General features: G+C 47.8%; 1 protein-coding gene across 1 annotated transcript in view; it reads left to right on the forward strand.

Annotated features, from left to right (window-relative positions):
• LOC141259356 (uncharacterized) overlaps window positions 1–27533 on the forward strand; it is a 751467-nt gene that overhangs the window by 685049 nt on the left and 38885 nt on the right. Inside the window, exon 62 of the mRNA XM_073675220.1 lies at window positions 22406–22525. Coding sequence (XP_073531321.1) covers window positions 22406–22525 — 120 coding nt within the window. The remainder of the gene's footprint in view (window positions 1–22405; window positions 22526–27533) is intronic.

A 27533-nucleotide genomic window follows, 5' to 3' on the forward strand; every position in this document is an offset into this window, starting at 1 on the left:
ACAATAAATGACATCATGCTTTCCCTTATACTGGAAATCCGCTGCCTCAGAGTAACCCTTGACTCTGCCCTGTGCTTGAAACCACACATCCAAGCTTTCTCCACCTCCTGTCTCCTCCAGCTCAAAAATATTTTTTCAATCTGTCCCTTCCTCAACCCTCAGTCTACTAAACTGCTTGTGCATACCCTCATTATCTCCTGCTTTGACTACTACAACATCCTCCTCTGTGGCCTACCTGCTAACACTCTTGCACCTCTCCATTCCGTTTTTAACTCCGCTGCCCGACTAGTTCATCTCACTACTCGCTACTCCTCTGCTACCCCCCTTTGCAAATCCCTTCACTGGCTCCTAATTCCCCAGCGTATCCAGTTGAAACTACTAACACTGACCTACAAAGCCATCCATAACCTTTCTCCTCCACACATCTCCGAACTAATCTCTCGATATCTCCCCTCAAGTAATCTCCGGTCCTCCCAAGACCTCCTTCTCTCCTCCACACTTATTCATTCCTCACCCAATCGCCTCCAAGACTTCTCCTGAATATCCTTCATCCTCTGGAATTCTGTGCCCCAACACGTCCGATTAGCCACCACATTTGGATCCTTCAGACCGAACCTGAAAACCCATCTCTTCATGAAAGCTTACAACCTGCAATGACCACGCTGCCTCCTCACCACCACCAGAGCTGCTGCAAACCCCCAACCTACTGTCTCCTTCCCCCTAGAATGTAAGCATGCAAGAACAGGGTCCTCTTCCCTCTGTACAAGTCTATAATTGTTAGTTTGTTTACTGTGATATCTGTATTTTGTATGAAACCTTTTTTCTCATGTACAGCACTATGGCATCATTGGTGCTTTATAAATAATAATAATAATAACACCAAGGTAATTACTCTGAGTGTCAAAACTTGTGTGTTTGACCTGACAAAGAGAGCTTCTCAAAATGCGCGTTGTCTTCTTGTACATCTGATCTATACTTTCAATAAAAGAACTCTTTCCTTGATACAAATCCAAGGAATATTTATAGCAGCACAGCCAAACTATCCTTCAGGACTAGGGATGAGTGGACCTGTGGAAATTTAGTTGAAAGTTCGGTTCTGATACCAGAACTATACCCGAACTTGAACCTGAACCGAACCCCATAGAGATCAATAAGAATCTGAACTTTGGAGCTGGAAAAATCTATCTCTGTCTCTTCTCTCTCTCTCCTCTCCGAACTCCCCGAACTGTAAACTGGACTTCCAGGAGAAGTCTGCGTTCGCACTTCAGCGCCGGACACTAAGTGTCCGGTACGAACCTCGAACTTTACAGTTCGGGTTTGCTCATCTCTGTTCAGGACCCTTCATCTACAAAGCAATAACAATCATATTCCAAAATGAATACAGACCACACCCCAAACCTCCTAAACAAATACAAGGAAGGACACTGTATTCAGAGGTGTACTTGGTGATTTAGCAAAGGGGTGTGGGTGACACACATCTGACTATGAACATGAGTAGAAACATATATAGTACATATTTCTTTATATATTTATGTACAGTATACTGTATATTTCTGCCATATAAGTTTGCATGATGTTGACATACACTTGTTCACCCTATATTATTCTTCAGTGCGGCACAGTGACTACAATACTGATCATTCGTCATCAGAGATGTAATAAAAATTCACATTCAGTTGCTTATTCTACTCTGATTGGAGTCATTCTATGTATTTTCTTGTCTACCTGGTCCAGATATTCATGACCACTTATCTCAGCCATGACTTGTCAGTGCAGAGTTTACCACCCTGATATCTTTGTTTTCTTTCTTTTCCAGCAGTTCCACACACTACACACCTAAAAAATAGGAATTTTATGTATATTGACCTTTATTTTGTCTCTAAAATAAAAAAAAAACTTGCCCCTCAGGGTGTTCCAAATTAAAAATTCCCTTGAATATACTGTATATATAACCACTGTACCCCCTGAATATAGAATTAGTCTCTGTGCCCCTTCTGAACATAAAGTTACCAATGTGCCTCTGAGTGTAAATGTAGCAAATGTGCCTCCCGAATATATATTCTGCGCTAAGCCACCACTGTGCTCCCTGAATATATACTATCTATATGTAAAAAAAACAAAAACACTCACCTCCCATCAGACAATCTTTTGTGGCGCTATTTTCTCTCCACTTTCCAGATGAATGATGCTGACGATGCAATGACATTGTTTTGTCACTGTGATCGTAAGGAAGCCACTGAGCTTCAACGCTTGGAGACAATCATAGATTCTTGCTGCACCAATACTATATTCAAATATTAAGAACATAGATATAAGTGAATATGACTCGCCCCCTGGGCCTGTGTTGTGCGTGCACGTGTGTGCGGGGAATACCCGGAGTCGGATCGCTGGGGGTTGTAGTCTCCGTGGCGATGACCCGGTCCGTGCCCAGGGTGGTCAAATCAGTGCAGGGTTATTAGTATGATGATGGTCCGACTACGCCACCCGTGGATTGCGGTCAGTGGGGACCGCCGCTGCAAGGCAGACCGCTGAGGCCGGTGTTGTGTGTGCAGCTAAGAATGGGATGACTCCCCACGGGAGAAGTATAGCCGCAGGGCAGTTGGTATGGATGATGGGAGTGATGGTGCATGAGCGCAGCAGGAACAACTCAGAGTCTGTGCAGTGCAGTTCAGGGTCTTTACTGGTGTTATAAAGCAGACCCTCCCAGGAATACTGGTTAGCAGTAGAGGCCTGGTCAGTCTGTGAGCAAGCAGGATCTCCCCTGGCCAGGTGGAGTTGTAGGCCTCCCCGTCTATCTGCACTCTTCCTGGCTACCTTGCTGTATGCGGGTAGAAGTAGCCCACGTCCCTGAGTGTACTGTGTGGTGCTCACACCTATGGCCGGTGACTTGTGGCCTTCTGTTAGCCTCCGCTCCACGATGGCGGTGCTCGTCCCTTGCTTGTGACCGTGCCTCCGGGCTACTATGGCCAGAGGACCTGGAATCCCCTGCCGGTTGGATTCTGCTGCTGGACCTGGATGTCCCCACAGCCTCGGACTCCGTGTCCAGTCTTAGTGTCTTCAGCAAGGGCGAGCTATCTGGCTTCCAGCCCCTGGCACTCGCTCCTGCTCCTACAGAGCTCCTAGTTCTTGCTTTCTCTCTCCAGGCTCTGACTGACCTAATCCCGCCCCAGACCCAGTTTATAAGGGCAGTTTCCTCCCCTCCCAGGTCTGGGCGGGCGGTGTTGCATGCTTAGGGCTCCTGACCAGAGAAACCTCCCACTTGCTCTCAGACGTAATTATTCTATTACTGTGGTAACCAGACCCCTGGGGTGCCACATTCCCCCCTAGTACAATTTAGTACTCCGGGACTAAACATATTTTTAAAGAAACATAAATGCAGGGTATAACAATTAGTGTTGAGCCACCCCCGTAGTGTTCGAGTTCGGTTCGGTTCGTCGAACACCCGTGTGTTCGCCGAACTGTTCGTCGAACTGTTCGTCGAACACCTTCGAACACCGTTAAAACCAATGGCAGGCAAACAAAAACACATAGAAACACATAGAAAACACCTTCAAAGGTGTCCAAAAGCTGACAAACTGCTCAGAAGACACAACTAACACATGGAAAAGTGACAAGTACATATAGTCATGCGAAAAGAAAAGAGGTGGAGGAGTAAAAGGAGGGGGAGACACAGATATAGGCATGTCATGCCCTTCTAAAATCCAAAAAGCGAGAAGCCGACACGGCCAGTCCGCTCCTGCCCGTGCCACCTCCGTGTCGCCGGGTTTGTGCCAGAGCCGCGGTGAACCCTGATGGCCAGCCCCCCTCTCCCAATACTGGTGCCTGTCCGCTGGTGGGTCGAGCGAGCCCCCCTGTGGTGGAGGCAGCTCTAGGCTTTTTAATTTAAATTGTCTCTCTAATTTGAATGAATACACTTTAAATCCATTTACAAGGATCTATTGGAGGGCAAGTCTCATGCCAGCAGCCGCGTAATTCCAGCTCCAGTAGCGTCCACTAAAGCTGCTGCAGTTAAAAAGCTTTTATAAGGATCGAGCTCGGCTGTCCACCGCAAGGCATCCTACTGCCAGTCCCAGCCCCTATGCCTTGGGGTGCCTCCTGATGCTCTTCACTGAGTATCCCATGGTCCCGAAGCATTTCCTTTGAAAAAATGAAGTGTCTAAACTACAGGTGGTGTAGCTTGCTTAACAGCCGGGATAATCCGCTGACTAGCAGACACTGCTACTAGGCACAAAGTATTTCCTGGGCTAGATGCAGTTAAAAATTTGTAATTAGATACTCTCGTTGGATGCTGAGAAAGCATTCCATAGAGTCTCCTGGCACGCCATATATGATTCTCTTAAAAAGCTTGGGGTAGGGGTCTAGGGGACCCTTTTATAGCCAAAATCACGGCCCTGTATCGCAATACGTCACCTAGGCTGAAGATAAATGGAACTGTAGCACCCTGAGGGCTCGGTTGCTACAGACGTATTGCACCTCACCCAGAGGTGTGATATCTCACTCTCAGGTAAGGATGGAGTGTGGATCAGGACCCCGACACCTGCATGCATTACATCACATTGCCGTGGGGCAGGGCGACCAATATGCCCCTGAGATGGGCACGACAGTCCCTGTCCCTGGCTGGAGTGGGGGGAGGGAACACTGAGGAAGGGGAACCCTGTAGTGCAGGAGCAGGGAGGAAGCAGTTCCTGGGTGCATTGAGAAGGGAGTATAAAACGTGGGCACCATCTTAGTTCAGTGCAGAGAAGCCTGAGCAGAAGTGAGAGGGAGCAGGGGCTCTGCATGAGCTCTGCTCCAGAGGCGGGCCTAGTAACAGAGGCCCAGGCCTGGAAGAGGGAGAAGGAAGGAAGAGGAGCGGAGAAGGCTCCAGGAACGAGGAATGAAGGGATCCCAGGGGTGCGGACGGGCTAGTCGCCACCGCACGCCCGAATCCACCTGCGTGGAGGGGTCAGGCCAAAGGGGGAGACCGGTCCCCGAACTAGTGGAGGCAGGAAACGACCCTCAGCTAGAAACCGGAGGCTCTGACATTTTATGTGGCGCAGCCCCTCGCTACACCCGCTAGGAAGGCACCACATAGGGTCAGGGAAACTGGCGCCAAGTTTACCAAGAGGATGCCCGAGGCAGCCGGACAGAAGTGTTGGTAAGAAAGGCCAGACAAAGGAAACACAAAGGGGGTCCTGTGAAGTGCTCCAAAGTTATCTGGGAGTTGTCTGAGCCCCTCATCTGCTGAGCACAGTACGACGTGGGCAGCCGTTACCTGCAGACGTGGTCTGGATAATAAGAACTGTGAGTAAAGGCCCTGGACTGCATCACTGACTCCGTGTCGTTACTGCTGCTGCCCTGCACCATCACCCCCATCCTCCGCATACACTGCCCTGAGGCTATACTCCTCCCGTGGGGAGTTATGCTACGCTCTGCTGCACCCACAACACCAGCCTCAGCGGTCTGCCCTGTAGCGGCGGTTCACTCTGACCGCAATCCACGGGTGGCGTAGTCGGACATTTAAACATCAAAACCACATAAATAGTTCCGCCACTGGTTTGACCGCCCTGAGCCACGGAACCGGGTCGCCGCCACGAAGACTACAACCACCAGCATCCACCAAAAAGGGTCCAGCTCCGGGTGTCCCAAGGCCCAGGGGGTGCGTCAGAACATTTTCATCACCTTTCACAATCACCAATGGGACAAGGCAGGGATGTCCTCTGTCCCCTCTCTTATACATCCTAGTGACGGAGCACCTGCTCTCATCAATTCGCCATAACCCCAATATTAGGTGGATTGAGGTGGGAGGCACCGAGTACAAGTGCTCTCTATTTGCTGATGATGTCCTAGTATATATCACTCAATCACATATATCCATCCATGCTGTTATGGCTGAAATAGATCACTTTGTTACATGGTAAAATTTTAAAATCAATGCAGCGAAGTCTGAGGCCCTCGATGTCTCCCTCCCCAAATCCATATAGGATTCCATCCAGTCCAACTTTCCCTTTGCCTGGCCCTCACAGGGTATCAAATACTTAGGAATTCCTATTCATAGAGACCTCTCCCATCTATGTTATCTTTATTTTGGGCCCTTTATTGAACAATTCCATACAGACCACGGTTGGCAAGTTAGAACTGTAAGATTCACTACGTGAACCGCTGGTGTTTTGTGGAAAAGCACATGTACACCGCGTTCCAAATTATTATGCAAAAAGTGTTTAGGAGTGATAAGGGAAGAATTTGTTTGTTTGTCAGTTAAACTCATTGATGGTGATGTGTGTCAGGGCTCTTTATATCACTGTAAGCAATTGCAGACACCTGTGCTAATTAGTTTGGCAGGTGTGTCCAATGAAAGGCAAGACTACTTAAGAAGGCTCTCTCACATTATTAAGCAGCCTACATTTTCTGCCAAAATGGGAAAGAAAAAGGATGTGTCGGCTGCTGAGAAGCAACAAATTGTGGAGTGTTTAGGTCAAGGCATGACTACAATCAACATTGTGTGATGATCAGGATGAAGTGTCTTGGCAATCAAGAAGTATGTAGCTGATTCACAGTACACACGTGTGCGTGCTGATAAGGGCAAATTGAGGACTCTTTCCTACAGGCAATTACGTCAGGTTGAAAGAGCAGCGGCAAAAAAGCCTTGTCATAGCAGCAGACAAGTTTTTGAAGCTGCTTGTGCCTCCAACGTCCCCCGAACAACAAGATGCAGGGTCCTTCAGAGGTTTGCAGCTGTGCATACGCCATCCTGTCGACCTCCTCTATCCACTTCACACAAGCAGAAACGGCTCCAGTGGGCCAAACATTACATGAAGACTGATTTCAAAACTGTTTTGTTCACGGATGAGTGCCATGCAGCGCTCGATGGTCCAGATGGATGGAGTGGAGGATGGCTGGTTGATGGACACCCCACGCAAACACGGCTACAGCGCCAACAATGAGGAGGTGGAGTAATGTTTTGGGCTGGAATCATGGGGAGAGAGATTGTCGGCCCCTTTAGGATCCCTGAAGGCGCTAAAGATGAACTCCATAATGTATGTGGATTTTCTCAAACAGCACTTCCTGCCATGGTTCAAGAAGAAGAACCGTGTATTTCACAGCAAGATCATTTTTCTGCATGCTAATGCACCATCTCATGCTGCACATAAAACATCTGCATCTCTGGCTGATATGGGCATAAAAGGGGACAAACTTATGGTGTGACCCCCATGCTCCCCTGACCTCTACCCCATTCCGAACTTTTGGAGCATCATTAAAAGGAGTGTCTATGATGGCGGGAGGCAGTTCACATCTAAGCAACAGCTCTGGGAGGGTATTCTGTCCTCATGCAAAACAATTGAAGCAGAAACCATCCAAAACCTGACAAATTCAATGGACGAGAGAGTTCAGAAGCTCCTTTCGAACAAGGGGTCCTATGTGAAAATGTAACATCACCTAGAATAAAGTTTTGAGTTGAAAACTGTTTGATTTCAGTTTCTAACAACCTGCTAATGCTTATAATTTCAAAAATGACCATTTTTTTGGTCTTTATTAAAATGAAAAGGTTGATCGAAAAGTTTGGGGGATCTAAGAGTGTGGCAACCCAGTAGTCATGATTACTTCGAATTCTGACAATATGAGGGTCATGCTGCAGGTAGTGCAGCAAGAAGGCACTTATGTGTCTTGCGCATCTCGGAGCCCCAAAATTATTTTCCGGGCTAGATGCAGCTAAAAATTATTTTTAATTTTAAATCTGGTGGAGCTTATTATAGATGGCCTAATAGGATCAGTGCTGCACACTGCTACAAAGCCCAAATTATTTTCCAGTCAAGATACAGATAAAAATGATTAGTAATTTGAAAGCTTAAAACGTTTGGTAGGGTGATTTTAACCAATCATCAAGCTTTTACTCTCCCCAGGATGACACAGGGGTAGAAAAGTCGTTTCGGATCCATGATTTGTTCATCTTTATGAACGTGAGTCTGTCTACATTATCAGTGGAGAGCCGCGTGCGCTTATCTGTCAGCACACCACCAGCAGCGCTGAACACACGTTCAGACAGAACGCTGGCTGCGGGGAATGACAAGATCTCCAAGGCGTAAGTGGCTAGCTCCGGCCATTTATACAGATTTGAAGCCCAAAAAGAGCAAGGGTCCAGTGACACAGTCGTGGCTTCAATGTTTACTTGGAGATACTCCTGTACCATCGTCTCTATGCGTTGACTATGTGTCAGACTTCTTGTCTCCTGTGGCCTTGCAAAGGATGGGCTAAAAAAGTGGTGAAATGATTCCGCAAAATTGATGTTACCAGCAGATACTGTGGTTCTGTTACGGTTTGAGTGCTGAACACTTGACGGTCCCACGGTTGGCAAGTTGGAACTGTGAGATTCACTACGTGCACCACTGGTATTTTGTGGAAAAGCCCATGTAAGATTCTGCAACAGTCTCTGCTGATACTCCTGCATGCGTGCATCCCTTTCTATGGCAGGAATAATTTCTGCAAATTTACTTTTGTACCGGGGATCTAACAGTGTGGCAACCCAGTAGTCAGGATTATTTCTAATTCTCACAATTCGAGGGTCATGTTGCAGGTAGTGCAGCAACAAGGCACTCATGTGTGTTGCGCATCCAGGAGCACCAAGTCCCTGTTGTGTTGGTGGCGAGGTAACAATCATGCTTCCTTCCTCTGTCCTCTCCCCCCAACCTCGCACAACAGAAATGTGATCAAGGTCTCCCTCATCTGATGAGTCTTCCATCAGTTCGTCCTCCACTTCTTCCTGGGCTCCTGCACCTTCCTCACTAGTTTGGCTGCTACCATGCGCCCTGGTAAAACTATCTCCCCCACCCTCACATGCCTGCCGCCTTGGTGCTGCCGACCTTCTGGACCTTGCAGATGTTAGCCCTTCCGCATACAACTCCTCCTCCTCTACTTCCTCCACCTCCTCTTGTGCCACCACCTGACTCCGAATTCTGTTTAACATGTGCTCCAGCATGTAAATCACTGGAATAGTCATGCTGATAATGGCATCGTCAGCACTAAACATCTTCGTCGCCATTTCAAAACTGTGCAGAAGGGTGCATAGGTCCCTGATCTGAGACCACTCCTCCAGCGTGATTTGCCCCACCTCTGAATCTCGTTGGCCCAGGCTATACGTCAGAACGTATTGCACCAGGGCTTGTCGGTGCTGCCACAGTCGCTGAAACATGTGCAGAGTTGAATTCCACCGGGTAGGCACATCGCATTTTAGCCGGTGAAGTGGCAGGCCCAACGACTTCTGTAGAGATGTAAGTCGCTGAGCTGCGGGATGCGAACGGCGGAAGTGAGCACACAGCGACCGTGCCCTCTGCAGAAGGCCATCTAGTCTGGGATAGTGGGCTAAAAATTGATGGACAACCAGGTTCAACACGTGAGCCATACAAGGCACGTGTGTGACATTGCCCCGACGAAGGGCCGCACCCAGGTTTGCAGCATTGTCGCACACGGCCTTCCCTGGTTTCAGGTCCAGTGGAGACAACCATTCATGAAATTGGTTCTCCAGAGCTGACCACAACTCCTCAGCTGTGTGACTCACATTTCCCAGACATTTCAATGTAAAAACCGCCTGATGACGTTGAGCCCTACTGCCAGCATAGTAAGGAGGTGTGCAGGATCCCTTCTGCGCAGTTAGAAAGCTTGTGGCATGACCAGACAGGCTTTGGGTGCAGGTGGAAGACCGAGAGGAGGTAGAGGAGGCAGAAGCAGTGGAGGAACTTTGACATAAAGAGGATTGACGCACAACTCGTGGGGACGGCAAGACTTGGACAGCAGCCCCTTGTCCTGCTGTCACCATAGTTACCCAGTGCCCAGTCAGCGACATGTAACGCCCCTGTCCATGCCTACTCGTCCAAGTGTCTGTGGTGAAATGCACCCTGTCACACACACAGTTTCTCAAAGAAGCGGTGATGTTGTGTGCGACATGCTGGTGGAGCGCAGGCACACCTTTCTTTGAGAAGTAGTGCCGACTGGGCATCTGGTACTGGGGCACTGCGACGGACATAAGGTCTTGAAAATCCTCTGTGTCCACCAGGCGGAAAGGCAGCATTTCTGTAGCCAAGAGCTTGCAGATGGTGAAATTCAACCTCTTAGCTTTCTCATGGCTAGGAGGAAATGGTCTTTTACTTGTCCACATCTGAGGGACCGAGGGCTGGCTGTTGTGCTTAGACGGGGTTGATAAGGGTGTCCCCGGCAAACTGCCGGTCTGTGAGGAAGATGAAGGCGGACATGTTAGGTTGCCTTGATCCAAAGGTGGTGCTATCGATGTCGGACAGCGCTCAACACCAGCTGGTGTTACCACCTCCAAAGAAAATGATGACCTGCCAATCACGCTGGCTGTTGCGGGTAAAGAGGTGGCAGGTCTGCGCCCCAAAACAGGTGTGACTGCTGTCCCCCCAGTCACAGAGGATGAAGAGGCCGCGGATGCACAAGATATGGCAGACGGTGGTTGGCCCGGCTGGCTAGGCCGCATTGTAGCACACTGAGCTTCCCACTGCAACTTATGCTTCATGTCCATGTGCCGGTTCATGCATGAAGTACTCAAACTATGTATTTTTTGACCTCTACTTAGCTTTTGCTGACAAATGTTACAGATAACACGAGTTGGGTCATCTTTATCGATCTGAAAAAATGCCCAGGCTATGCAAGGCTTAGCACCCATGCGACCTGAAGAGCCAACACGACTTGTGGTGAGAGGCAGAGTTGTGTTTGAGGATGCAGTTGTTGACGTGCTTCCAGTACTACGTCTCTGTCTAGGAAGGCGCAACCTGACCTCGTCGTCACTAGCATCTTCCTCCACCTCCTCTGCTGACCTCATCTCTTGGCTGACTGTGGGTTGACAGTAAGTGGGATCTCCGACCTCATCATCATCACCCTGTGCGTTATCACACCCGTCGTCCTCAGAGCCAACCTGTTCCTGCCCTGACAAAAAACTAAAGTTGTCGCTCCAATCAGGTATTTGAGTCTTATCATCGTCTTCCTCATTGTCTCCACCAACAGGAGTTACAGTTTGGGAATGAGGGTCTACATTATGGTCAGAACCTTCTGCGTCTGGTCCTGGATCCGACTCATAAAGATTCTGGGCATCAGTGCAGATCATTTCCTCGTCTGGATTCACAGAAGCGCTGGAGTCGACCTCTGATTCCCAGGCTATAGTATGAGTAAACAGCTCTGCAGACTCAACCATCTGTTCTACCTCATACTCAGACGGGCAGCTGGAGATTTGGGAGCTGTGAGGAAGCAAGTGCGATTTGGGTGACACCTTTGAGGACTGGAGTATTTGTGATGTTGAAGTTGATGTGGAGGAGAGCCCACTTAAAGGAGCACTTGATATCCGTTGAAGCACCTGCTGTTTTTGTGCCTCATCTGGAATTTGTAGCGATTGGCGTGGCCGTAAGAAAGGGATCTTATCACATTGTCCGCTAAAAGAAGTAGACATTTTAGTTTGGCTGGAAGATGGTCTTTCTTCTGCAGATGTTACTGTTGCTTTAACACCTACCCCACGGACACAACCTTTTTTCCCCTTCCCAACACGCCTATTCCCCTTTCCACCAGCAGCAGGCCTTTTTCCACTCATTTTGGTGGTTAACTAATTCACAACTCTGGAGTTGTTTGCACAAAAAAACAATGGATGGTAACCGAGCAGAGCTGAGTGGCCAAACTGTGGTATTAGGCCAAAACTATTGGCTGGGTTAGATGCAGAAAAAAATTATTTTGAATTTGCAACCTGATGGAGGTCAGTATAGATGGACTAATACAACAAGTCCCACACACAGCTAGAAGCCCAAATATTTTTTCAGAGGTACTGTAGATGCAGATAAAAATTAGTTTTAATTTGCAACCTGATGGAGGTCAGTATAGATGGACTAATAGAGAAAGTCCGACACACTACTAGAAGGCCAAATATTTTTTCAGAGGTAGATGCAGAAAAAAATATATTCAGTTTGCAACCTGATGGAGGTCAGTATAGATGGACTAATACAACAAGTCCCGCACACAGCTAGAAGCCCAAATATTTTTTCAGAGGTACTTTAGATGCAGATAAAATTTATTTTTAATTTGCAACCTGATGGAGGTCAGTATAGATGGACTAATAGAGAAAGTCCGACACACTACTAGAAGGCCAAATATTTTTTCAGAGGTAGATGCAGAAAAAAATATATTCAGCTTGCAACCTGATGGAGGTCAGTATAGATGGACTAATACAACAAGTCCCGCACACAGCTAGAAGCCCAAATATTTTTTCAGAGGTACTGTAGATGCAGATAAAAATTATTTTTAATTTGCAACCTGATGGAGGTCAGTATAGATGGACTAATAGAGAAAGTCCGACACACTACTAGAAGGCCAAATATTTTTTCAGAGGTAGATGCAGAAAAAAATATATTCAGTTTGCAACCTGATGGAGGTCAGTATAGATGGACTAATACAACAAGTCCCGCACACAGCTAGAAGCCCAAATATTTTTTCAGAGGTACTGTAGATGCAGATAAAAATTAGTTTTAATTTGCAACCTGATGGAGGTCAGTATAGATGGACTAATAGAGAAAGTCCGACACACTACTAGAAGGCCAAATATTTTTTCAGAGGTAGATGCAGAAAAAAATATATTCAGTTTGCAACCTGATGGAGGTCAGTATAGATGGATTAATAGAACAAGACCCACACACAGCTAGAAGCCCAATATTTTTTCAGAGGTAGATGCAGAAAAAAATATATTCAGTTTGCAACCTGATGGAGGTCAGTATAGATGGACTAATAGAACAAGTCCCACACACTGCTAGAAGCCCAAATATTTTTTCAGAGGTACTGTAGATGCAGATAAAAATTAGTTTTAATTTGCAACCTGATGGAGGTCAGTATAGATGGACTAATAGAGAAAGTCCGACACACTACTAGAAGGCCAAATATTTTTTCAGAGGTAGATGCAGAAAAAAATATATTCAGTTTGCAACCTGATGGAGGTCAGTATAGATGGACTAATACAACAAGTCCCGCACACAGCTAGAAGCCCAAATATTTTTTCAGAGGTACTGTAGATGCAGATAAAAATTATTTTTAATTTGCAACCTGATGGAGGTCAGTATAGATGGACTAATAGAGAAAGTCCGACACACTACTAGAAGGCCAAATATTTTTTCAGAGGTAGATGCAGAAAAAAATATATTCAGTTTGCAACCTGATGGAGGTCAGTATAGATGGACTAATACAACAAGTCCCGCACACAGCTAGAAGCCCAAATATTTTTTCAGAGGTACTGTAGATGCAGATAAAAATTATTTTTAATTTGCAACCTGATGGAGGTCAGTATAGATGGACTAATAGAGAAAGTCCGACACACTACTAGAAGGCCAAATATTTTTTCAGAGGTAGATGCAGAAAAAAATATATTCAGTTTGCAACCTGATGGAGGTCAGTATAGATGGATTAATAGAACAAGACCCACACACAGCTAGAAGCCCAATATTTTTTCAGAGGTAGATGCAGAAAAAAATATATTCAGTTTGCAACCTGATGGAGGTCAGTATAGATGGACTAATAGAACAAGTCCCACACACTGCTAGAAGCCCAAATATTTTTTCAGAGGTACTGTAGATGCAGATAAAAATTAGTTTTAATTTGCAACCTGATGGAGGTCAGTATAGATGGACTAATAGAGAAAGTCCGACACACTACTAGAAGGCCAAATATTTTTTCAGAGGTAGATGCAGAAAAAAATATATTCAGTTTGCAACCTGATGGAGGTCAGTATAGATGGACTAATACAACAAGTCCCGCACACAGCTAGAAGCCCAAATATTTTTTCAGAGGTACTGTAGATGCAGATAAAAATTATTTTTAATTTGCAACCTGATGGAGGTCAGTATAGATGGACTAATAGAGAAAGTCCGACACACTACTAGAAGGCCAAATATTTTTTCAGAGGTAGATGCAGAAAAAAATATATTCAGTTTGCAACCTGATGGAGGTCAGTATAGATGGACTAATACAACAAGTCCCACACACAGCTAGAAGCCCAAATATTTTTTCAGAGGTACTGTAGATGCAGATAAAAATTAGTTTTAATTTGCAACCTGATGGAGGTCAGTATAGATGGACTAATAGAATGATGCTATGCCCAAAAGATTTTACTTCACTAGGTGCAGTAAAAAAATTGGTATTCTATACACAGGTGGTATATCTTGCAACACAGATAGGCTACTCCACTGACTAACACACTCTGCAATAGGCCAAAAAGGATTAGCTTTGCTAGATTCAGCCAAATGCTGTGAAAAAAACTTGCAATTACAATTAGTCTTTACTCCCACAACCTATCTATTTAAGAGCACAGACCTCCCTGATAAAAGTCGTAGGAAATGCTGTAACCTAGTCCTTAAAAGGACTGCAATCACAACTATTCCCTACTCCCAAGCTATCTGTATATTTGTGCGAAAATTGGCTTGAAATTAACAAGGTATAGCGCACACAGCAACAGCGGTGCCGTCTAACACGCAGCTGCAGCAGTGAGAAAATGGTGGCGACGGGGAAAATGGCTTGGTCTTATAGGGCAAGGACATGTGACATACACTGCCAATGACACATGCCCTTGCTTGTGTGAAAAAAAGCACTTCGCTCCGTGTGTGCGCTGCTGATAGGCTGACAGATTGCACCTCCCCACTGTAAATGCGGGAAAGAGAAAAAAAAATGGAGATCTTCATTGTTCCTGCAGAGATCCATCCCCTGCCCCTCCCCCCACCCCGCTGTACACTCAAACTGCGTATTAACATTAATTTTCATCATTACTGAGAAAAAATCCAGTTTTGATTTTGGTGCACGAACAGTTATCGAACATAACCTCGAACAGCCGAATTTTTATCAAATTGTTCGTGTTCGCCGAACGGCTCGAACACCGCCCAAAACAGCTCGAATTTGAGATTGGCGAACAGTTCGAGTAGAACAACGCTCATCTCTAATAATAATAACAAGACAACATGAAAAAGTACATTTTGTGGTCACAGCGTTTCCGTAACCGGGTGTCCATATCACCCAAGGTGAAGTTTTAAGCGAGGTAGGGGACCTGTCCAACGTAAACCCCTTGCGTTGGCCTTGGGCGTGGCTGCAAGGCAAGCTAACTACTTTGGGCCACAAGGAGGCCACGCCAGACAGGTTTTCTCTTCTGCGGCCATCTTCGCAAGAGGCACAATGTGCAACTATCTACAAAATTGTTCCGGTTATCCAGCGTCCATAACCTGTTAGTCCAAAGAACCCTGCAGGGTTTCTGAGAAACATAATTAATAACAGGCAACAACAAAAACCATAAACATTTTCAAGAAACAGGTAAATTTACAGTGCATTACTTTATATTCTCCAGCGGGCGGGCATCTGACCTCTAGTGACTCTAGTGGACCTACGGAGCTCACTAACTGGTTCTGCACTACAGGGTGTAGGAGGTGTTATGGGTAAGCTGGGCAGCTGTCTGCGTACTCTTTGGCTCACTAGGGGCACGGCAGGCTCACTACTAGCAGAGGGTTGATCCTCCTGCGCTGCTGGTGTGGACTCTTCTGCCTCCTGGGCCGGCTGCTCTTCCCGCTCTACCTGGTCTTCAGTAGGCACTTGAGGGGCTGGCTGGAGAAAGGTGAGGACGGGCACCATGATAGCGTTGTTTACTTGTGTCCAGGACCGGGGAAAGTCTCTGAGTACGGTGCTGATCATTTCCTCCTTTTCCTCTACGGGTTGAGGGTTTTCCTGATCTTCATCCGTGCTTTGCAACTTCTCAGGGCACTTTTTTAGGTGGTCTCTGGAGACAGTGGCTGTGGTCTCTCCTCCATCCCTGCTGATGACGTACACCTTTGGATTATTGTGGCTTGAGGGCAGTACGGTGTACGGGTCCTTTTCCCATTGGTCGTCCAACTTATGGAGCCGCCTTTTTATTTTCAAGACCTGCTCTCCAGGTACCAGGGGAATAGCGGGAGCATGTTGGTTATAAGTCCTCTCCTGCCTTTCTCTTGATTGACAGAGACTTCGCTCGACGCTCTCCTGTACTTTCCGGTGCCGCTGCTGCCGTTCTGTATCCCAGTCTGCCTCTGGCGAGGTGTCCTCGGGTGTCAGGACTCCCATATCCAGGTCAACAGGCAGCTTACCAGGTCTTGCTCGCATTAGGTAAGCCGGGGTACAGTTGGTGGAACCTACCGGGATGTGGTTATACAGGTCCACCAAATCAGGCAGTTTCTCAGGCCACAGGCTGCGTTCTTCCAGGGGCAATGTTTTTAGCAGATCTATCACCACCTGGTTCATCTTCTCGCAGAGTCCATTGGTTTGGGGGTGATAAGGCATTGTTCTTATCTTCCGGCAGCCATACAGGTTGCAGAACTCCTGGAAGACCTCCGCATCGAAGGCTGGTCCTTGGTCTGTCAACACCTGTTCCGGATACCCGTGTGGGCGGCAGAAATGCTGCTGGAAGGCCCTAGCTGCTGTTTGAGCTGTTAAGTCTTTGACGGGGACCACCACTAGGAACCGGGAGTAGTGATCCACGATGGTTAGGGCGTAGACATACCCGCTTCTGCTTGTAGCCAGTTCAGCATGGTCCAGAGCGACCAGTTCCAGTGGCTGCCTGGTGATGATGGGCTGCAGGGGAGTCCTCTGGCTGGCACGGTCCCTTCTTCTTAGATTGCAGGGGCCACAGTCTCTACACCATCTCTCAATGGCTCCTCTCATGCCTATCCAGTAGAACCGTTCACGCAGCAGGAACTCCAGCTTCTTCCATCCGAAGTGCCCTGCCCCATTGTGGTAGGCCTCCAGCACCATAGCTGCGTCCCGTCTCGGTACCACAACCTGCCAGATCAGTTCATGTGTCCGGGAATTGACCATTCTGCGGCACAACTTCTCGTTGTAGAGAAACAGTCTGCTTTTTTCCTTCCACAGTTGCTTGGTCTCTTCCGGAGCATCTGGGTCCAGGCGAGCGTCAGCCTGGGTCAGCATCTCCTTCACCAGACGGACTGCGGGGTCACTGTCTTGCGTCTCCGCCCAGTGGTAGTGGGGTAAGGGGTTGAACGTAGCGGATCGCTGGCCCCTCACACGGTGGGAATACTGGGTAATCCCATGACGGTGGAACGCAGGGAGTTCGACCTCTTCCAGTTCTTCTGGATATTCCCCTCCATCCGGTAGGTTTGGCATCCTGGACAGGGTGTCCGCGTTGGTATTGGAGTGTCCTGCCTGGTATTTGATCGTGAACTCATAATTGGACAGGCGGGCCATCCATCTCTGCTCCAGGGCACCCAGTCTTGCAGTGTCCAGGTGTGTCAACGGGTTGTTGTCCGTGTACACGGTGAACCTGGAAGAGGCAAGGTAATGCTTAAAACGTTCGGTTACCGCCCACACCACTGCCAGGAACTCTAGCTTGAACGAGCTGTAATTCTCAGGGTTTCTTTCCGTGGGTCGCAGTTTTCGGCTGGCGTAAGCAATTACCCGTTCTCTCCCCTGCTGGATCTGGGACAGTATGGCTCCTAGCCCGATGTTGCTTGCGTCCGTGTGGAGGATAAAGGGCTGGCTGCAATCAGGGTACGCCAGGATTTCATCCCCCGTGAGGGCCATCTTCAGCTGGCGGAATGACTCCTCTTCCAGCTTTTCCCATCTGAAGGGTGGCTTCTGGTTTTTGGCCTTCCTGGACTGGCCTATCAGGAGGTCCTGCATAGGAGCTGCCTTCTTGGTAAAACCGGGAATGAATCTTCGGTAGTAGCCTACCAACCCGAGGAACTGCCGCACTTCCTTTATGCTGGATGGTCTTGGCCAGTCCTTAATCACGGTGATCTTGTCAGGGTCGGGAGCCACTCCGTCAGCACTCACCACGTGTCCCAGGTACTGTACCTTTGGCTTCAGTAGATGACACTTTGAGGGTTTTACCTTTAGGCCATAGTTTGCCAGGGCTTCAAACACTTCTGCCAGGTGTTCCAGATGGTCCTCATAGGTCTTGGAATAGATGATGACATCGTCCAGGTATAATAGGACCGTCTCGAAATTCCGGTGTCCCAGACAGCATTCCATCAACCGTTGGAAGGTTCCTGGTGCGTTGCAGAGCCCGAACGGCATACAGTTACATTCGCTGAGTCCCATCTAGGTGGTGAATGCGGTCTTCTCCCGGTCCGCCTCTGCTGCAGGAACCTGCCAGTACCCGCTAGTGAGATCCAAAGTAGAGAAGAAGTTAGCAGATTTTAATGCAGCGAAGGACTCTTCTATCCTTAGTAACGGTTACGCATCTTTGTGTGTGATACGGTTGACCTTTCTGTAGTCTACACACATTCTCATGGTGTTGTCTTTTTTTTTCACTAAGACTAGTGGAGCTGCCCAGGGGCTACAGCTGTCCCTGATTACCCCAGCCTCCTTCATGTCTTTTAACATCCCCTTGGCGTGCTGATAGTGTGCAGGGGGTACGGGTCGGTATCTCTCCTTTATGGGAGGATGGTCTCCCGTGGGGATGTGATGTTCTACGCCCTTTACTCGTCGGAAGTCTAGCGGGTGTTTACTAAACACTCTCTCGTACTCCTGAACCACCCGGTAGACTCCCTGTTTTTGGTGTGAGGGAGTGGAGTCAGTACCCAAATGCCGTTGCTGGCACCAGTCCCCCATTTGTTTCTTAGAGCCGTTACCTTCCTCTGGTTGAGATGGAGGCAAGGTTTCCACAGCCTGTACGGAGTTATGGTTTATGGTGAACAATTTGGCTAGCGTGGCATACCGGGGCAGGTGTATTTCTCTCTCCCCGATGTTTATGATACGGACTGGTACCCTCCCATGGCGTACATCGACCACCCCCCACGCTGTCAAAATGGTGGGCCTACTGTCTGAGTAGATGGGTTGCACCATTGCTTGGTAGTCTCTACCTCTCAGACCAATAGCTGCCCGGCACCAAATCATCATCTCACTTTTCAGGGGCATGGCAGAGGGAACGGGTCACACATTCTCACGCTACCAATCTCACCACCAGATAGTTCTACCGTTTCATCAGTGCCCGAATCTCTTTTTGGAGGACACGCTACTGGCTGGAACTGGCGTTCTTGGCAACCTGTTGCAAAATAAGAATCACCTCTGCAAGACAGTTTTCGATTACGTTAGTACCTAGGGTTATTTTTGGGTGACTCTCGCGACGGTCAATGTCCACAATGATCAGTCCTTGTGCCGGCAGTTCAACTTTACCGACCTTGATGATCACCTCTTTAAATCCTATCTGTGGCACGGGCTGACCATTGCTGGCGATAATGCTCAGGTCATCATCTGGGTAGCGGGCTATGTCCGAGTCATTCCAGTACCGCTTGAAGAGCACGTACGGGATGGTAGTCACCTGTGACCCAGTGTCTAGTAGGGCACTCATAGGAATGCCATCCAGTACCACAGGCAAGACCGGACGTCCCCCTATGTATTTATCACGCCAGTTCGATGGGCCTGATGATCTTATGCCTGGGGGTTGTCCCTCTACCCCAGGTTGTGCCCGTTTAAATGACAGTACCTTGCCATATGTCCGGGTTGATTGCAGCGGCGGCAAATGGGTTGTCCGTCCTCGTTGTATCGGTCGCTGGGTCTTCCTTTGGCCGGTGGGGTCCTCCTCAGTCGGTGCCATGGGACGTCCTCCGGTCCGGATGCCAATTGGATCTTTCCTGGAGAAGAGACCTGTAAAGACTGCACTGTTCTGGTTAGTGCGGCAACACTCTTAGTCAGCTCTTGGACCTGGTGGTGCAGGTCTGTAGCCGGGTTATTGTTCAAAGCCTGCGCATCAGCTCCCACAGGCCCTGCAGACAAGGGCACCGCGTCCTGGTGATAAGTGATAGCAGGGCGCCTGTGGGTCACAGCGCCACCTGGTGCCGGTTCTCGGAGCACCCGGATGGCTCTGTCCTTGAACTGTGCAAAGTCCAGGTCAGGGTCCTGTAAGTCCATTGCCCGCAACTGGGTTCGGTGGGAATTGCACAGTAGACCCTCAATAAATTGTTCGGTCAACAGCTTGTCTTCATTCCCCACACTGTCAGGGTCTGCCTGCTTAATGGCTCCCTGGGCCTCTTGTAGGTTTAGAGCATAGTCTCTTATACTTTCGTGTGCCCGTTGTTTGCACCCGTAAAATCTGAGTTTTATATTGGCTGAGGTTCGGGTATCAAATGTGTCTTTCAGATGGGCTAGTATCTCTCTGACAGTCCTCTTCTTCCTAGGTGGCCAGGACTTTACCTCCCTTTGGGCTGCCCCGATTAACTGGGCCACCAGGATGCTCACTTTTTGCTCTTCCGTGAGGGGGTATACCTGGAAGAGGCTATCCAGTCTTTCCCTAAAGTCAGTTAGGGTATGTGACTCCCCTGAGTACTGGGGTAGCCAGGTTGCCCCCGGGATATAGGGCATGGTGAATGGCATGACCACAGCAGTTGCGCTGGCGGCAGCTGTGGCGGTGGAGCTTCCCTCTGTATCCGACATCCTCCTTCCCCCCTAGTGGACCGTGGCCTACCTTGCGATGATCCTCTTCCGTAGGCCGTGGATCCGCAGTCGATCGTCGGGGTTGAGGACCTTGCGTCGCGCTCCTGTGATGTCAGCGTCGCTCTCTCTCCCTTCCAGGACCTTGCGCAGCATCAGTGCGTGGGGGGGAGCTTCGGATCTTGCGCGCTTTCGGCGTCCACGCCCCTCTTCTTCCCGCGCGGCGTCCTGAAGATAGCGTTAGATGGCGGGAACCGACTCCGGATGGCGGGAACCAACTGAAGATGGCGGGAAACGGCTCCGGATGGCGGGAAGACAGCTGTAGATGGCGGGAAGCTTCTCTCAGGTAAGTGCAAAAGTCTTTTTCAGGCACGCAATACCCGTTGATGGCGGGTTGGTTTGAATCCTGCCGACTACGCCAAAGTTGACTCGCCCCCTGGGCCTGTGTTGTGCGTGCACGTGTGTGCGGGGAATACCCGGAGCCGGATCGCTGGGGGTTGTAGTCTCCGTGGCGATGACTCGGTCCGTGCCCAGGGTGGTCAAATCAGTGGCAGGGTTATTAGTATGATGATGGTCCGACTACGCCACCCGTGGATTGCGGTCAGTGGGGACCGCCGCTGCAAGGCAGACCGCTGAGGCCGGTGTTGTGTGTGCAGCTAAGAATGGGATGATTCCCCACGGGAGAAGTATAGCCTCATGGCAATTGGTATGGATGATGGGAGTGATGGTGCACGAGCGCAGCAGGAACAACTCAGAGTCTGTGCAGTGCAGTTCAGGGTCTTTACTGGTGTTATAAAGCAGACCCTCCCAGGAGTACTGGTTAGCAGTAGAGGCCTGGTCAGTCTGTGAGCAAGCAGGATCTCCCCTGGCCAGGTGGAGTTGTAGGCCTCCCCGTCTATCTGCACTCTTCCTGGCTACCTTGCTGTATGCGGGTAGAAGTAGCCCACGTCCCTGAGTGTACCGCGTGGTGCTCACCCGTATGGCCGGTGACTTGGGGCCTTCTGTTAGCCTCCGCTCCACGATGGTGGTGCTGGTCCCTTGCTTGTGCCCGTGCCTCCGGACTTCTATGGCCAGAGGACCTGGAATCCCCTGCCGGTTGGATTCTGCTGCTGGACCTGGATGTCCCCACAGCCTCGGACTCCGTGTCCGGTCTTAGTGTCTTCAGCCAGGGCGAGCTATCTGGCTTCCAGCCCCTGGCACTCGCTCCTGCTCCTACAGAGCTCCTAGTTCTTGCTTTCCCTCTCCAGGCTCTGACTGACCTAATCCCGCCCCAGACCCAGTTTATAAGGGCCAATTCCTCCCCTCCCAGGTCTGGGCGGGCGGTGTTGCATGCTTAGGGCTCCTGACCAGAGAAACCTCCCACTTGCTCTCAGACGTAATATTTCTATTACTGTGGTAACCAGACCCCTGGGGTGCCACAAATATATCCGCAGGACTTCAGAAAACCAATATCAACTCTGTGTTTTGCTGCTGAGTAAAAAAAAAACATGGCACAATCTGTGTGGAAAAGGTCAGACGAGTTGACCTTCTACTGTAAATGCACCACTGATTATTATTACACTGACTACTCCTGACACCACATTCAGTATATTAATGATGAATGTTTTTATATACATAATGTACTATTTATCTATTTAGTTCCATCCAATGATGCTTTATTTTATTTATTTTACTCACTTTTATAGCACCATTAATTCCATAGTGCCTTACATACATTATTGGCACTTTCCCTATTGTTGCTCACAATCTAGATTCCCCTTCAGTATGTCTTTGGAATGTGGGAGGAAACCGCCGCAAACACGGGGAGAACCTACAAACTCCTTGCAGATGTTATCGTTGGTTGGATTTGAACTTAGGAATTTCGTGCTGCAAAGCAACAGTGCTAACCACTGAGCCAACATGCTGCCCATATGTTCTTTTCACAAAATCTTATCAAATGAAAATGTGAAAAAGATAATACAATAATAATTTGTTATTTCTGTGTTGTGATCAGGTAATGGGTCATATTGTGCTGACATTGATGAATGTGGAAGAGATCACACCTGTGCAGCTGATGCCACCTGTACTAACACAGAGGGAAGTTATATCTGTACATGTAATCCTGGATACACAGGTAAGTACAATAAATCAGCATCATATAAGAATAATAAAAATGAACCTTTATAGAGGTTGTCCTAGCTAGTGAAATGATATAATTACTATAATTACTCTATTCCAGCATTATGTCCTGACACTTCCTGCTGCTATACTGATAGTAATGGCTGGAGACGTCACAGCCCATTAACCTCACTTTACATATACAGCCAATAAATGGCCTCAGTGGTTAGGTCATGTGCCGCTGAGGACAGTGATTGGCTGCTGTGTTCATATTCAGTATAAATGCTGTGACATCTGCTACCATTGAAAACAGTTTACCAGTGGGGAACATCGGGACACAATGCTTGAACAAAGGATGAGTATATACAGTGCCTACAAGTAGTATTCAACCCCCTGCAGATTTAGCTGGTTGACACATGCGGAATTAACTTGGCATTGTGACATTTGTACTGTAGATCAGCCTGGAAGTGGGAAATGCACTGCAGCAAATTTTTTTTTTTTTTTTTTTTTTTTTTAAAAACGTAAAAAGTTAATTCAGAGTGTCATTTATCATTCAACCCCTCAAACCACAAGAATTCTGTTTGTCCCCCTAAAGTATTAAGAAGTAGTTCAGGCACCAAGAATAATGAGCTTCACATGTGTGGATTAAAGATCTCTTTTGCCAGCCTTTTCTGACTATTTAAGACCCTCCCCAAACTTGTGAACAGCACTCAGACATGGTCAACATGGGAAAGACAAAGGAGCATTCCAAGGCCATCAGAGACAAGATCGTGGAGGGTCACAAGGCTGGCAAGGGGTACAAAACCCTTTCCAAGGAGTTGGGCCTCCCTGTCTTCACTGTTGGGAGCATCATCCGTAAGTGGAAGGCTTATGGAACTACTGTTAGCCTTCCACGGCCAGGACAGCCTTTGAAAGTGTCCTCCCGTGCCGAGGCCAGGCTTGTCCGAAGAGTCAAGGCTAACCCAAGGACAACAAGGAAGGAGCTCCGGGAAGATCTCATGGCAGTGGGGACATTGGTTTCAGTCAATACCATAAGTAACGTACTCCACCGCAATGGTCTCCATTCCAGACGAGCCCGTAAGGTACCTTTACTTTCAAAGCGTCATGTCAAGGCTCGTCTACAGTTTGCTCATGATCACTTGGAGGACTCTGAGACAGACTGGTTCAAGGTTCTATGGTCTGATGAGACCAAGATCGAGATCTTTGGTGCCAACCACACACGTGACGTTTGGAGACTGGATGGCACTGCATACGACCCCAAGAATACCATCCCTACAGTCAAGCATGGTGGTGGCAGCATCAGGCTGTGGGGCTGTTTCTCTGCCAAGGGGCCTGGCCATCTGGTCCGCATCCATGGGAAGATGGATAGCATGGCCTACCTGGAGATTTTGGCCAAGAACCTCCGCTCCTCCATCAAGGATCTTAAGATGGGTTAGTAATTTCATCTTCCAACAAGACAACGACCCAAAGCACACAGCCAAGAAAACCAAGGCCTGGTTCAATAGGGAAAAAGTCAAGGTGTTGGAGTGGCCTAGTCAGTCTCCTGACCTTAACCCAATTGAAAACTTGTGGAAGGAGCTCAAGAATAAAGTCCACATGAGACACCCAAAGAACCTAGATAACTTGGAGAAGATCTGCATGGAGGAGTGGGCCAAGATAACTCCACAGACCTGTGTCGGCCTGATCAGGTCTTATAAAAGACGATTATTAGCTGTAATTGCAAACAAGGGTTATTCCACAAAATATTAAACATAGGGGTTGTATAATAATTGACCCACACTTTTATGTTTAAAATTTAATAAAATTCAACTGAGCAACATAACTTTTTGGTTTGTAAGATTTATGCTTCTGTTCATAAAACCTACTCTCGTTTGCAGTTTGAAGGCTCTAACTTATTTGCATCTTATCAAACCAGCTAAATCTGCAGGGGGTTGAATACTACTTGTAGGCACTGTACACTACCGTTCAAAAGTTTGGGGTCACCCAGACAATTTTGTGGTTTCTATGAAAACTCATACTTTTATTTATCAAGTGAGTTGCAAAATGAATAGAAATATAGTCCAGACATTGACAAGGTTAGAAATAATGATTTTTATTTGAAAGAATAATTTTCTCCTTCAAACTTTGCTTTCTTCAAAGAATGCTCCTTTTGCAGCAATTACAGCATTGCAGACTAGAGATGAGCGGTGTTCGACTAGAACTGTTCGCCAATCTCAAATTCGAGCTGTTTTGGGCGGTGTTCGAGTTGTTCGACGAACCCGAACGATTTGCAAAAAATTCGGCTGTTCGAGGTTATGTTCGATAACTGTTCGTGCACCAAAAGCGTGTCCTGCATGTCTGGCGCTATTTAGAGCACCAATCATGCAGGGATTGTCTGCCACTCACTGTAATGCCACAGCCATGGTGGTTGTGGCATTACAGTGATTGCCCAAATCGATGGGAACAGTGCCAACAGTGAAACATGAAAAGCCGGCAATTCATCAGCGGCATACACCGGTACCCGACAATTTAGAACTGAAAGAATAGAGCTTCACACATAGATTAGATAGATAGAAACATGTCAGTCACACATATAAGAAGCACAGTGACAGTGTTGCTTACTGTACTTGTCATTTAGTGTAAAGGATTTATCAAAAAAAATAATAGTGTTTTCATGCACCGTCTCTTTAAAAAAGCCGGCCGGCAATTCAGCAGCGGTACCCGACAATTTATAACAGACAGAATAGAGCTTCACACATAGATTAGATAGATAGAAACATGTCAGTCACATATATATGAAGTACAGTGACAGTGTTGATTACTGTACTTGTCATTTAGTGTAAAGAATTTATTAAAAAAAATAATAGTGTTTTCATGCACCGTCTCTTTAAGAAAGCCGGCCGGCAATTCAGCATCTGTACCCAACAATTTATAACAGACAGAATAGAGAATCACACATAGATTAGGTAGATAGAAACATGTCAGTCACATATATATGAAGTACAGTGACAGTGTTGCTTACTGTACTTGTCATTTAGTATAAAGGATTTATTAAAAAAAATAATAGTGTTTTCATGCACTGTCTCTTTAAAAAAGCCGGCCGGCAATTCAGCATCTGTACCCGACAATTTAGAATAGAAGGAATAGAGAATCACACATAGATTAGATAGATAGAAACATGTCAGTCACATATATATGAAGTACAGTGACAGTGTTGATTACTGTACTTGTCATTTAGTGTTAAAATAAAGGATTTATTTAAAAAAAAATTGGCGTGGGGTTCCCCGTAATTTTAGGCTCTAGCGGAGGTTAACCAGACGGCTGGGGCTGATGTTTGAAGCCTGGGAAGGGGGTAATACCCACGGAGCTTCCCAGGCTACTAATATCAGCCCCCAGCGGAATACCTAGCCTTTACTAGCTATTAAAATGGGGGACCCCCCCAAAAAATGACGTGGGGTCCCCCCTATTTTAATAGCTAGCAAAGGCTAGGCAGACAGCTGGGGGCTGATATTAATAGCCCAGGAAGGGTTCCATGAATATTGGCCCCCTCCCAGGCTAGAAACACCAGCCGTCAGCCGCCCCAGAAATGGCGCATCCTTAGGATGCGCCAATTCTGGCACTTAGCCTCGCTCTTCCCACTGCCGTGTAGCGGTGGCAGTGGGGTAAAAAGGGTTGGGGTTGATGTCAGCTTATAATTCCAGCTGACATCAAGCCCAGGTTAGTAATGGAGAGGCGTCTATAAGACACCCCCATTACTAACCCCATAGTCAAAGTTAAAAGAAAACACAAACACCCAGAATAAAGTCCTTTAATTGAAATAAAGACACATTCCTTTATTGTTCTAAATTAAACCATACTTACCATCACGCCCATTCCAGCTGAAGCCAACGATCTCCTGCAATAAAAGAAAAATAATAAAGCAACCTCATCCTTACCTTTCCATGGTTCCCAGGACAGCTTCAGCTCTGCTACATCGAGATGACAGGCTGGACCGCAGCAGAACGCTGCCATCCAGCCTGTCATCCCGCAGACACTGAGAAGCGCAGGCATGCTTGCGCTCTGCAGTGTCTGGCTGTGACGGCATAAAGATGAGACGAGTTCATGTCCAATGAACTCGGCGCACCTCATGCACATCACTAACAGCGTGGGAGAATTCTCCTGCACTCAGCACTTCAGCGTGAGAATTCTCCCACGCTGTCAGTGACGTACATGAGGTCAGCTGAGTTCATTGGACATGAATGAGCTCACCTCATGCACGTCACTGACAGCGTGGGAGAATTCTCACGCTGTAGCGCTGAGTGCAGGAGAATTTTCCCACGCTGTCAGTGACGTGCATGAGGTGAGCTGAGATCATTGGACATGAATGAGCTCACCTCATGCACGTCACTGACAGCGTGGGAAAATTCTCCTGCACTCAGCGCTTCAGCGTGAGAATTTTCCCACGCTGTCAGTGACGTGCATGAGGTGAGCTGAGTTCATTGGACATGAACTCGGCTCATCTGGATGCCGTCACAGCGAGACACTGAGGAGCGCAAGCATGCCTGCGCTTCTCAGTCTCTGCGGCATGGCAAGCTGGATGGCAGCTTTCTGCTGCGGTCCAGCCTGTCATCTCGATGTAGCAGAGCTGAAGCTGTCCTGGGAACCATGGAAAGGTAAGGATGAGGTTGCTTTATTATTTTACTTTTACTGCAGGAGATCGTTGACTTCGGCTGGAATGGGCGTGACGGTAAGTATGGTTTAATTTAGAACAATAAAGAATTGTGTATTTATTTCAATTAAAGGACTTTTTTCTGGGTGTTGTGTTTTTTTAAATACTTTACTAGAAATTCATGGTGGTCATGTCTAATTTGGCATGACCCCATGAATTTCGGGCTTAGGGCCAGCTGATAATGCCAAGCTGGCCTTAACCCCTTTATTACCCAGTGAGCCACCGCACCAGGGCCCTGGATGAGTTGGGTACAGCGCCAGAAGATGGCGCTTCTATGAACGCGCCATTTTCCGGGGTGGCTGCGGACTGCAATTTGCAGTGGGTGGGGCCCAGAAAG

Source organism: Phyllobates terribilis, unplaced genomic scaffold (genome assembly GCF_046119375.1).
Source record: "Phyllobates terribilis strain yellow unplaced genomic scaffold, ASM4611937v1 Scaffold_3__8_contigs__length_932513732, whole genome shotgun sequence".
Classification (NCBI taxonomy): Eukaryota; Metazoa; Chordata; class Amphibia; order Anura; family Dendrobatidae; genus Phyllobates; species Phyllobates terribilis.